Raw genomic sequence first — 12,631 nt, forward strand, 5'->3', positions numbered from 1 at the left:
GTTTTTACAGTCCAGCCAGCAATAGTTGATCGTTGTAATCCATCACCATGTGGATCTAATACACAATGTAAAGATGGCATTTGCGTTTGTATGCCAGAATATTCAGGAGATCCTTATATCGGCTGCCGACCCGAATGTGTCGTAAGCGATGATTGCCCGTATGATAAAGCTTGCATTCAAAGAAAATGTCAAGATCCATGTCTTGGAATTTGTGCTTATAACGCTGAATGTACGGTTATCAAACATGCGCCAATGTGTAGTTGTCCATCGGGTACAACTGGAAATGCATTTACAACATGCGTTGCATATAACCGTAAGTATTTTTGCAATATTGCCTAAATAAAGAGAATATTGCTTTGGTAAATAAACATGTTATATCATTTTTAGCTCCAGGTCCGACGAGACCGTGTACACCATCTCCTTGTGGACCAAACAGTAGATGCCAAGAAATAAACTATCAGGCAGTTTGCACGTGCGCTGTAGGTTTTATTGGCAGTCCACCGACATGCCGACCTGAGTGTTTGACAAGCTCCGATTGTCTTCAGAATCAAGCTTGTGTTAATCAAAAGTGTACAGATCCATGTCCAGGCACTTGTGGCCTTTACGCACACTGCCAAGTTATAAATCATAATCCTATATGTAGTTGCCCATCAATTCTCACAGGAGATCCGTTCACTCAATGCATGCCAATACGTAAGTTAATTATTTTTATAATTATAAAGACTATTTTCAACTGATTCATGGATAATAAAACTAAATTTTTAACGATTAATTTCAGCGCCAGAGTCTCCTAGTTTAACAATTAATCCATGCATACCATCACCATGTGGTCCAAACTCACAATGTCAAGTAATAAACGATTCGCCATCGTGCTCATGTAACCCTGGATTTCAGGGATTACCACCATCTTGTAGACCTGAATGTGTAAATAACGATGAATGTAGCACGCAACTAAGTTGTATCAACCAGAAATGTGTAAATCCTTGTCTTGGCTCTTGCGGTAAAAATGCTGAATGTCGCATAGTCAATCATATAGCACAATGTAATTGCGTGCAAGATTTTGTCGGCGATCCATTTGTAGAATGTAGCCAACAACCATGTGAGCATTATCATATAGCATATGTATTGTATAAAATCAATTCAAATGATATTTTTCTAACTGAAATCATGATTTAACAGTGTACAAACCAGAACCATGTGAACCATCTCCATGCGGAGTGAATGCCATTTGCCGTACACAAAATGAAGCAGGTTCCTGCTCTTGTATGAGCAATTATGTAGGCAATCCTTATGACGGTTGCCGGCCAGAATGTATAGTTAATTCTGATTGCCCTGCCAATCGAGCTTGTATTAATACTAGATGTCAAGATCCATGTCCAGGAAGATGTGGCTTAAACGCCGTTTGTCAAGTAGTCAATCATTTGCCTATGTGCGTGTGCATACAAGGTTTCTTCGGCAATCCATATGCACAATGTACATTACAAACAGAACCAGAATGTACGTTTATCAAATGAAAAATTAGTAGTAATTAACGAAATATTTTTTATTCTTTTTTTTTTTTCAGTGCCGGCATCAGTCAACCCATGCACACCATCACCCTGCGGACCTAATTCTATATGTCGCGAGAACAATGACCAAGCAATCTGCACATGCAAACCGGAATTTACAGGAAGTCCACCAAATTGTAGACCTGAATGTGTATTGAATTCGGAATGTCGTGCAGAATTAGCTTGTATTAATCAAAAATGTAAAAATCCGTGCGAAGGCGCATGTGGTGTGCGAGCTCTATGCAAAATTATCAATCACAGTCCAATATGTATGTGTCCAATCGAAATGACAGGAGATCCATTCCGCAAATGTATTTTACAAGAACCTGGTAGGCATTGTCATCAAATCATAATTTCTGACATTTGTACAGCGCTAGAGATATGCTAAATGTATTTTTAATTATAGTTGAAGCAGAAATAAAAGACCCGTGTAATCCATCACCATGCGGTCAAAATTCATTGTGTAGAGTAATCGGAGATAATGCAGTATGTACTTGCATAAATAATTATATTGGCACCCCACCTTATTGCCGACCAGAATGTTCGATTCATCAAGATTGTACAAGTGACAAAGCTTGTATCCGAGAAAAATGTAGAGATCCGTGCCCAGGCTCATGCGGTTCTAATGCACGTTGCAGTGTATTGAACCATGTACCAAATTGTGTTTGCCTTGAAGGTTTTACAGGAGATCCGTTTAGTAATTGCTATCCTAAACCAATAGAATCACGTAAGTAACATGGGAAGAATCTAGTCAAAGGATTTTTATTATGATTAATAATAAATATATGATGAATAAATTATTACTAGACTGAGATTTATGTATATGTTGTACAATAATTTTATTCACTGTGATATGAATATCAAAATAATAAATATAATATTTTGTATTTTTCTTGAATTGCATTTTTAGTTAGTTTAATGAGTATTTTACATTTTCAGGAATGCAATAAAATCTAATATTATAATAATAATTCTCATTTTTACTGTGAATATAAATCTCTCATTAATTGTATTTCCAGCAATCGTTCCCCAGGAACAGTGTACATTCTCTCTCTGCGGTTCAAATGCCCAATGTAGAGAAGGAATCTGTACATGCTTACCAGAATACTTTGGAGACGCATACAGCGGATGTCGACCCGAATGCGTTCAAAATTCTGAATGTTCGCGCGACAAAGCTTGTATTCGTAACAAGTGTATGAATCCCTGCGTAAATGCATGCGCCCCAAACGCAGATTGCACAGTCGTCAATCACTTGCCAATGTGTAGCTGTCCCGCAGATATGACTGGAAACGCATTTGCTCTATGCGTCAATCTTCGATATAGTTGAGTGTTTCATTTCCCAGTGATGACTAACTCCTTAACACTGAAGAATGTCCATTTAAATGAAGCGTGATAATAATTTTTTTAGTACCCGAACGCGTGGATGCTTGCAATCCATCACCATGCGGCCCTAACAGTGATTGTCGACAGTTCAATAATCAAGCCGTATGCACTTGCTTATCTGGTTACTCGGGCACTCCTCCATCGTGCAGGCCAGAGTGCGTTGTAAATAGCGATTGTCCGAAGAACCGCGCTTGCCAGAGTTTTAGATGTATGGACCCTTGTCCAGGATCTTGCGGTTTCGAAGCCTTATGTACAGTTGTTAATCATTCTCCAATATGTAGTTGCCGGCCCCAATATACCGGTGATCCATTTATAAACTGCATACCAACTCGTAAGCTTCTCTATCCAAACGATTGTATTAATGGTTTTTCTATATCTAACGACATCTTTATTTTATTTTAGCGTTATTACCTCCCTCGCAAGAGAAACCCTGTGAACCATCACCTTGCGGTCCAAGATCTCAATGTAAAGTGGTGAACAATCTGGCTTCGTGTTCGTGCAAGCCGGAATACATTGGTTCACCGCCCAACTGTAGACCCGAGTGTATTAGTAACAGTGAATGTCCTAGTCAATTAGCTTGTATTAATTATAAGTGTACAGATCCGTGCCCAGGCTCATGCGGCACAAATGCCGAGTGCTCGGTACTTAGTCATAATGCCAATTGCGCATGCCGCACGGGATACCAAGGAGATCCATTTATTCAGTGTGTTTTAAAACCTGGTGAGCGTCCCGATGATAACTAGCATCTTTATCCCATGCGCGCTATTCGCTCTGATCAATGTTTTCTTTTAGTAATCCAACCACCAACAAGACCAAGCATATCGATATGCACACCATCCACCTGTGGCTCCAATGCGGTGTGTCGTGTTGTAGAGGAAATAGCTACATGTTCTTGTTATACCGATTATTACGGAAACCCTTACGATGGTTGCAAACCCGAGTGTTTAGTTGATACAGATTGTCCTCTCAACTTAGCTTGTAATAGATTAAAGTGTCGTGATCCTTGCCCCGGTAGTTGTGCTGATAATGCGATCTGTCAGGTAGTCAATCATCGGCCAATGTGTTCCTGTTTACCAGGTTATACAGGAAGTCCGTACTCGCACTGTATTTTCATCCCAGTCAAGCGTAAGCTTCAATATCTTTCAAATTTTAACCTTGTTTTTCTCAGCTACACGATGTAACCTAACGATATCTTATCATCACAGCAGCTACAGAAGTAAATCCATGTATTCCTTCCCCTTGTGGCCCGAACAGTGTATGCCGTACTTCCAACGGAAAAGCAAACTGTTTTTGCTTGTCACCGAATGTCGAAGGTCCAAACGGTTGTCGACCCGAGTGTGTCACAAACTCTGAATGCCCAATAGATCGTGCATGTATCAATCAGAAATGTCAGGATCCATGCTTAGGTGTTTGCGGTTTAAGCGCTCGCTGTCAAACTATTAGTCACAATCCAGTTTGCTCGTGTTTACCGGAGGAAACTGGAGATCCGTTTGTAAAGTGTTTCAGATTGATCCGTATGTTTATAATATACCACGTTTGCTCTTATTACTTCTCACTTTTGTGAAAAGCTTACTAAATTTTTCATAAATATTTTAGAAACTCCAGAACCAGTAAATCCATGTGTACCATCTCCGTGTGGTCCATTTGCGGTTTGTCAAGATCTCGGTGGATATCCTTCGTGTTCTTGTACTCAAGGATACATTGGTTCACCACCCAATTGTCGCCCAGAGTGTCGAATTAACTCCGAATGTAACAGCGATCAAGCTTGTATTAGAGAAAAGTGTAGGGATCCTTGTCCAGGCTCTTGTGGTTACAATGCCGATTGCCGTGCCTTAAATCACAATGCTATCTGTACGTGTCGGGAGGGTTACACGGGCGATCCATTCACAAATTGTTATTCGAAACCACTAAGTAAGATTTTTATTGCCGAGCATGAAGAAAACTAGCTAACAAAATTGTAACGACTCTTTAATTAAAATCTTCATCATATTTTTTAGCCTTACCACCAGCGACCCAAGATCCTTGCAACCCATCACCCTGTGGATCTAATGCTCAGTGCAATAATGGCATATGCACATGCCTCTCAGACTACTTCGGTGATCCTTACGCAAGTTGTAGACCCGAATGTGTACAAAATTCCGATTGTTCTGCAAACAAAGCTTGTATTAATTACAAATGCACTGACCCTTGTCCTGGTATTTGTGGTCAGAACGCTGTGTGCAATGTTATCAATCATATTGCCATGTGTAATTGCCTTGATAATTATGAGGGCAATCCCTTTAGTCAATGTAACCGGATAACCAGTAAGTTTATGATACAATCCAAATTTTTGTGTGAAATCTTACGTTAATGATTATTTTCCTTCATTCCGTAATGATTTTACGTTTGAATATTTATGCCAAAATGTAAGATTCCGCATAAAGGATGTCAGCTTAACTTACTCATTACCAAACACGGTCCTATCTTCACAGAAAAACCTCCAAATGCTAAAGCATGCGCACTGTCACCTTGCGGTCCACACTCTGTGTGTCGCGAGTATGGTGATCAAGCTATGTGCACATGCCAGCAAGGTTACTTAGGTGAACCACCTTACTGTAGGCCTGAGTGCCTCGTCAGTTCTGACTGCGAACAATCTTTAGCTTGTATCAATCAACATTGTCGAGATCCTTGTCCTGGCTCTTGCGCACCAAACGCCCGATGCTACGTTAGGAATCATAACCCAATTTGCATTTGCCCAGCCGAATACACCGGCAATCCCTTCACCTATTGCAACAGTAAGTAAATGGAACGATACGAGTTCTTTCCCCTTGCGTTGGTAACATTTTTAATCTTAGATCATGTCGCTCTATGCAATATTGATTTGGCGATAGTGCTGTAAGGATTGATCATCAACCTTTACCGCGAGAAAAATTAAACAAATAAAGGTTGGTTGTGTGAGAAATTAGAATGATTGCTATCCCTTTAGAACCAGAACCGGAACCCAACCCCCGACCCGCAGACCCTTGCCACCCATCGCCGTGCGGTGCCAACAGTCGCTGCCAATCATCACTCAACGGCACAAAAGCCCTGTGCTCGTGTCTGCCCAACTACTTTGGCACTGGCAATCAAGACTGCAGACCCGAGTGTTACGTCAACAGTGATTGCCCTTACGATCGCGCCTGCCTCCGACAGAAGTGTGTTGACCCATGTACCAATGGACCATGTGGCACATCTGCCATATGTAAAGCCATTGCTCATAGAGCTAACTGCGAGTGTCTTCCTGGATTAGTGGGCAATCCATTTGTTGCCTGCGTTACCAGTAAGAATTTTTTTTCATCGCACCCAATTCATTCGTGAATTTTCATCGTGACGTTATTATTTATAAGTTTATTTTGTAAGGCTTTTTCAGCGAATATTGTTATATGTTTAAACCAGAAATGAATCATTTGTTTTTATTGTTTCAGAGTTTTGTATTTTATATGTTTTTCTGCCTCTCTTTATTCTCTTTGTACATACTTTGCATGTTTTTTTATCTTACAATTTCTGTTTCCAAAATATGTGTCTCTCATTTCTGTGTTTCAGTTATTTAGCTTAATTGATCTGCATGCCTATTTTTGTGTTATACTTATATTATATTATTTTTTATTTTAGCTTATATTTCTTATATATGTATGTTTTTTGTATGCATTTTTTTTGTAATTGATGCTTTTATTTATTCTGCCTGTGTATTTTATAGTTTTCAATTGCTTCTCCGCAATTTCACGCAATGGAAAAATCGCTCTTTGACATTTCAGAGTGGTATTTCAATTAAGCGTAGCCGAAAAGAAGAACATCTAGACAATCGTTCAATTGTTTAATAAGCTAGTGAATCGATTGTTAATTTTTAACTTCTTTTTTGGCCGGATTTTCGTTTGGAAGAAGTTCTTTTATAAACACGATACGTGTAAACAATTTATACACTGTAGTTAATTAAAATATTTTTCTATGAGAGCACTTTAAATACATGCAAACGGCTTTTTTTATTTCACACAAAAAAATGTGATATGCACATTGTATATGAATTTATAGGAATTTTGTGAATAAAACATAAATGCAAACATGCACTGTGTAATCTTTGCACTGCAAGTTCATACTGTAAAATAAAACTTCAGTGTCGTTTTTTTTAAGACCAAGTATTTGGATATATTAGCCGGATATATTAACACTACATCTAATAATAAAATATATATTTGCTCTTAAACCTAAATATTCTTTCTTTCAAAGAGTTCAGAAAAAACACTTATCACGAACTTTCTTTCCACCGATATCCATTTTCGCAATCAACTTGCATGCTCTGTAAAAGAATACAACACTATTGCACAGAAATGAAACATCATCGCCTAACTTTTACAGATGTAGATCCAACACCTCCATCAACTCAGCAGCGCCCATGCTTCCCATCACCGTGCGGTGTCAATACCTATTGCCGAGAACGCTATAACTCGGCAATTTGCGAGTGTATTCCGGATCATCGTGGGGATCCATGGGTCGGATGTCACCCTGAGTGCGTGGCCAATACTGACTGTCCCAACTCACAGGCGTGCCTCAGGCACAAGTGTATCGACCCTTGCAGTGGTACCTGTGGTATTGGCGCTGTTTGCTCAGTGTCTAATCACGTGCCTATCTGTTCGTGCCCGTATCCACTCGTGGGCGATGCCTTCACACAGTGTAAAGAGCCAACTGGTGAGTTTCTATAGCTCGTGTGCTTTTCACAATTATTACTTAAGTTTTCGTGGTTCAATGAAATATCTTCTACTAATAACATCGACGCTCTGAAAACAAAAAATTTGTATTTAAACCACACTGAATTGAATATATTCATTCATAAAGTAATTTACTTTGGTTTTCTATGCAAAGGCAACTAAACGCAAATAAATAATAAATAAAAAACTAGACATAGGAAAGCACAGCCCGTGCCTGCCCAACATCTGCGGCCCTCAAACCATCTGTGAGAATGTTAATGGACAAGCTATCTGCCGTTGTCTACCTGGACTACTTGGTGATCCGGCTGATATTGCTGGTTGCCACGCAGAATGTGTACTCAGTTCGGATTGTGCTGCCGACAAGACATGCGTCAATTTCCACTGCAAGAATCCTTGTCTCGAGAACGTCTGCGGCGCTAGGGCTACTTGCCGTGCCATCAATCACAGTCCACTCTGTAGCTGCCCACTTCCTCTTATTGGTAATCCGTTTGAGGAATGCTACGAAGGAAATGGTTTGTATAATTATTTATTTATTTTGTCTATTGTGTTTATTTGTTCAGCACTGAAAGATAAATATTTAGAGTCGTTTAGTATGATTTATTCGAGAACTGTTCATTGAAGAAAATTTATATAAGAAATGTATGGTTTGATACTTAATATTTTTTTCATTAAATTTAAACAATAATCAAGTATCATTAGTAACTTGCGTCAGTTCAATTAAATCATGGTAATAGTAAAAAATAAGCATATCTTTATGGAATGTTTGTCCATGCAGCTTTTAAAAACTTTTATTTGTATTAATCTTTAATAGTATGTAAATTGGAGATTCATTTAAAAATTTTTGTGGTCACATACTTTTTATAAATGTAATTAATTATTTTTGCTAAATTATTTATACGTAACTTCGAGCAAAAATTACGATAAACTTTCATTGGAAAATATTTTGTAACATATTCCGAAACATGTCAAAGTCCTCCTGATATATATTAAGTTTCTATTATAAAACTTATCAAGTTTACCTTAAAACAAAGCGAAAAGCTCATTATCCTAAAATCGAATTTCACCATTTCTAGTGGCAGAACCATGTAATCCAAGTCCATGCTCGAGTAACGGCGAGTGTCGCGTACGTGGAGGTGTTGCCATCTGCATTTATCCTGAGTGCGTGGTTAACTCCGACTGTAGCCGCGACAGAGCTTGCTACTCGCAAAAATGTCGCGACCCTTGTATCGGAGCTTGTGGTATCAATGCCATTTGCCGTACTGTCAATCACAATGCTGTATGCTCCTGTCCCGCTGGATATTATGGCAGTCCACACATCGAGTGCAAATACGAATCCGTTACCCGTAAGTTATAATGTTTTACAAGAGAAAGTTGTTTCACGATTTACTTCAAATCGAGCAAAAATCATATCCTAAAACTTACCATTTGTGTCATTACAGCACCAAAACCAGAATGCATTGACAACTCGGAATGTGCCAATGATCAAACCTGCTATAACCAGAAATGTGTCAATCCATGCACCCTTGACACTTGTGGACAGAACAGCCAGTGTCACGTACAATTCCATCGTGCCGTTTGCTCGTGCGAGGAAGGCTACACTGGAAATGCTCATCAATACTGTCGCGAACGTAAGTACCACCCAAGCTTCCATTCATCAATCCAATGCCCACTGAACTTGCAAGTAAATGTGCTTAATTACACTTCATTGTTAACAGTGGGCTGTCGTAGCAACGACGAGTGTCCGTTGAGTCAATCTTGCGTCAACAGTGAATGTGTGGACGCTTGTCTGATAACTCAGTGTGGCGTGAATGCGCTGTGCCACGTGGATGGTTTTCACAAGGCTCGTTGCTACTGCCAGGACGGCTTCTATGGCAACCCATACGATCGTTGCGAGAGGCCAGAATGCACGAGCAACAGCGAATGCGCTTACAATCTAGCCTGTCAGAACAATCGTTGTGTCAGTCCGTGCAACTGTCCAGCAAGTGCCGAGTGCCATGTGCTCAACCACAGAGCCTCGTGCAGATGTCCGCCAGGCTACGTTGGCGATGCTTACACGGATTGTCGACGAGGCAAGAATCACTCAATTATTAAAAACAAATTTTCATTTTGCAAACTAATTATTTCTTAACGCCTATGGTAACCGATATTTCTTTCGATTATTTCAGAAGTAATAGAGAATCCTGAGTGTAGAACAGACGCGGATTGTCCCAGCAAGCTGGCTTGCTTCAACGACGTGTGCAAGAATCCATGCGTCGTCTCGAAACCATGCATAGCCAACGCGATGTGCACGGTAATCGACACCTTGCCCATGAGAACCATGGTGTGCGAGTGTCCGCGAGACTTTGCTGGCGACGCTACAAGATCGTGCGTCAAAACTGACACTTCCGTCCAAGTGCACTGCCAATCCGACTCGGAATGCTCACCAGACGCAGCTTGTCTCAACAGGCAGTGTGTGAGCCCGTGTCTTGCCAATCCTTGCGCTCATACAGCCGAGTGTCGCGTGCAAAATCATCGACACGTATGCGAATGCGCGGCCGGTTACGTTGGCAATCCATACATCGACTGCCAACCCGATAGCGTACCACATCCCGAGTGTCGCTCCAACTCGCAATGCCCGCCCGACAAAGCTTGCATCAATAAGATCTGCCAGAACCCGTGCATGAACAACAGGTGTGGCTTGAACGCCGAGTGCGTCACCATTCAGCACCATCCCATTTGTCAGTGTCAGCAGGGACTCGCTGGTAATCCACAAGTTCAGTGCTTCGATGGTATGCATCCTCGTCACCGGATTCATTCTCACATCTTCCACGCGAGTAATCTCATCATATTCGTCTTCGATTTCAGTCGAATGCAAGTCGGACAGCGATTGCCCGTACGACAAATCATGCCGCGACAGCGTATGCGTGACACCGTGCCTGACCGACAACATCGTGTGCGGTCGTGACGCTGAGTGCGTCGCCGTTGCCCATCGAGCCCAATGCTCTTGCCCAGTGGGTACGCAGGGCGACGCTCGTATCGCTTGCACCATGGCGCGCTGCCAGTACAACGAGGATTGCGCCGATCACGAGATCTGTGAGCGATTCAATCGTGTCTGCCGACCGGCTTGCGACGACGACAGCTGCGGCTCCAATGCCGTTTGCCAGGCACGCAATCATCAGCCAAGGTGTAGCTGTAGGTCTGGTGCCTATGGCAATCCTTACGACGAGTGCGGTAAGCTCCACCGGTCCATGCTATTTTCCAAGATTGCGAAACTACGGTAATTCGTCCACATACTTATGCTTGTCGATTTTCAGAACCGAGAACTAAACCGCCACCTCAACCGGAGTGCACCGAAGACAGCGAGTGCCCCACGACGGAAGCCTGTATCAATGCCGTTTGTACGGATCCGTGCGCCCTTTCCAACACCTGCAGCGAGGAGCAGGAGTGCCGTGTACTCGGCACTGTGCCCGTGCGTACGATGATCTGTCAGTGTCCAGCTGATACCGTCGTTGATTCCAATGGCAAATGCAAGAGAATCGGTAAGTCTTACTCGGTTTCCGTTCGTTTTTACGAGGACAATTGTAATAAAGAATCGTATAATTGTCAATATTTTTTCCGTTCAGATATTAAATTAGGATGCACCGCAGACGAAGAGTGTAGCGACAATCAGAAGTGCTTGCGAGGCAATTGCGTTGACGCGTGTCACGTGATGCGCTGCGGTTACAACGCTCAATGCAGAGCGGAATACCATACCGGCAAGTGCGTGTGTCCATCCGACTATACCGGCAATCCTTACGTCGAATGCTCGATAGGTAATTTATTGGTCGTCGAAGTCAAGTTGTTCCTTTTGGCGGATCTATCGAGCGAGCCACTTTCTTCTTCTCTTCTAGTGACCGTACCGCCGATGCCGCCTGTCCAACCCGAGTGCTACTCGAACGACGAATGCAGCCACGACCGACAATGTATAAACTCGATATGCGCCAATCCGTGCGTGCACAGTGACGTGTGCGGTCAAAACTCGTTTTGTCACGTCGACGAACACGTCGCCGTGTGCCGTTGTCCAGACCATTACATGGGCGACGCGAGAGTCGAGTGTATACCACCGGCGATCGTCGTGCAGTGCAGATCTAACAGCGAATGCGCTGGTACCGAGTCGTGCTTCAACGGACTCTGTATAAATCCTTGCAACTGCGGATCTAACGCCAAATGCTACGTCAACAATCATCATCCAAGCTGCGCGTGCTTGCCTGGTTATTCTGGCAACCCTCAACTCGGATGTATCAAACGTAAGCTATGTTTGCCTTCGAAAAATGCGACAGTTCGCGATGCGACGTACAGCCTGCCAATTGCCGTCCTGTTGGTTTTCAGTGGAATGCGAGTCGGACACGGACTGCCCATACAGCGACACCTGCTACAACAACCGGTGCATAAGTCCGTGCGTGATCGACAACCGTTGCGCCATCAACGCGGAGTGCACAGGCAAGAATCACCGGGCCACGTGCAAGTGCAATCAAGGCTACATGGGCAATCCCGAGGTATCGTGCGAGCGGCCCGAGTGTACATCCCACTACGACTGCCCGTCCAACTTGGCCTGCCAGAGCCTGCGTTGCGTGAACCCGTGCGCCGTCGAGTCGCCGTGCGCTCGCAACGCCGAGTGCTACGTTTCTAATCACGAGGCCGCGTGCAGGTGCCCGGAATACCTGCCGTCGGGCAACCCGTACTCGTACTGCGAGAAGAAGACGCGCCTGGAAGCCGAGTGCCGGCAGGACGCCGACTGCCCGAGCCGACTGGCTTGCATCAACGAGAAATGCGTGGAGCCGTGCCCGGTGATCAGGCCCTGCGCGGAGAACGCCAAGTGCAGCGTGCTCGACACCGTGCCCGTCAGAACGATGGTCTGCACGTGTCCGCCTGGATGGTTCACCGACTCCGACGGAGTCTGCCGCATCGGTAAGTATGCCGACGCATGAGTGTGCCACGACGGATTCCAGAGGGCCCGCTTGT

At 43.1% G+C, this 12,631-nt stretch overlaps 1 protein-coding gene across 1 annotated transcript in view; it reads left to right on the top strand.

Moving 5' to 3' along the window:
• LOC131669460 (uncharacterized) overlaps positions 1 to 12,631 on the top strand; it is a 78,499-nt gene that overhangs the window by 61,762 nt on the left and 4,106 nt on the right. The window contains exons 89-113 of the mRNA XM_058944335.1: positions 11 to 313; positions 388 to 693; positions 779 to 1,099; positions 1,180 to 1,497; positions 1,565 to 1,876; positions 1,954 to 2,274; positions 2,567 to 2,869; positions 2,956 to 3,261; positions 3,333 to 3,662; positions 3,732 to 4,055; positions 4,136 to 4,444; positions 4,527 to 4,841; positions 4,928 to 5,275; positions 5,402 to 5,704; positions 5,896 to 6,228; positions 7,302 to 7,631; positions 7,843 to 8,163; positions 8,731 to 8,994; positions 9,091 to 9,279; positions 9,367 to 9,720; positions 9,820 to 10,419; positions 10,496 to 10,861; positions 10,945 to 11,169; positions 11,254 to 11,916; positions 11,999 to 12,577. Coding sequence (XP_058800318.1) covers positions 11 to 313; positions 388 to 693; positions 779 to 1,099; positions 1,180 to 1,497; positions 1,565 to 1,876; positions 1,954 to 2,274; positions 2,567 to 2,869; positions 2,956 to 3,261; positions 3,333 to 3,662; positions 3,732 to 4,055; positions 4,136 to 4,444; positions 4,527 to 4,841; positions 4,928 to 5,275; positions 5,402 to 5,704; positions 5,896 to 6,228; positions 7,302 to 7,631; positions 7,843 to 8,163; positions 8,731 to 8,994; positions 9,091 to 9,279; positions 9,367 to 9,720; positions 9,820 to 10,419; positions 10,496 to 10,861; positions 10,945 to 11,169; positions 11,254 to 11,916; positions 11,999 to 12,577 — 8,643 coding nt within the window. The remainder of the gene's footprint in view (positions 1 to 10; positions 314 to 387; positions 694 to 778; positions 1,100 to 1,179; positions 1,498 to 1,564; positions 1,877 to 1,953; positions 2,275 to 2,566; positions 2,870 to 2,955; positions 3,262 to 3,332; positions 3,663 to 3,731; positions 4,056 to 4,135; positions 4,445 to 4,526; positions 4,842 to 4,927; positions 5,276 to 5,401; positions 5,705 to 5,895; positions 6,229 to 7,301; positions 7,632 to 7,842; positions 8,164 to 8,730; positions 8,995 to 9,090; positions 9,280 to 9,366; positions 9,721 to 9,819; positions 10,420 to 10,495; positions 10,862 to 10,944; positions 11,170 to 11,253; positions 11,917 to 11,998; positions 12,578 to 12,631) is intronic.

Source organism: Phymastichus coffea, unplaced genomic scaffold (assembly GCF_024137745.1).
Source record: "Phymastichus coffea isolate CEN01 unplaced genomic scaffold, Cenicafe_Pcof_1.1 PCOF00093, whole genome shotgun sequence".
Classification (NCBI taxonomy): domain Eukaryota; kingdom Metazoa; phylum Arthropoda; class Insecta; order Hymenoptera; family Eulophidae; genus Phymastichus; species Phymastichus coffea.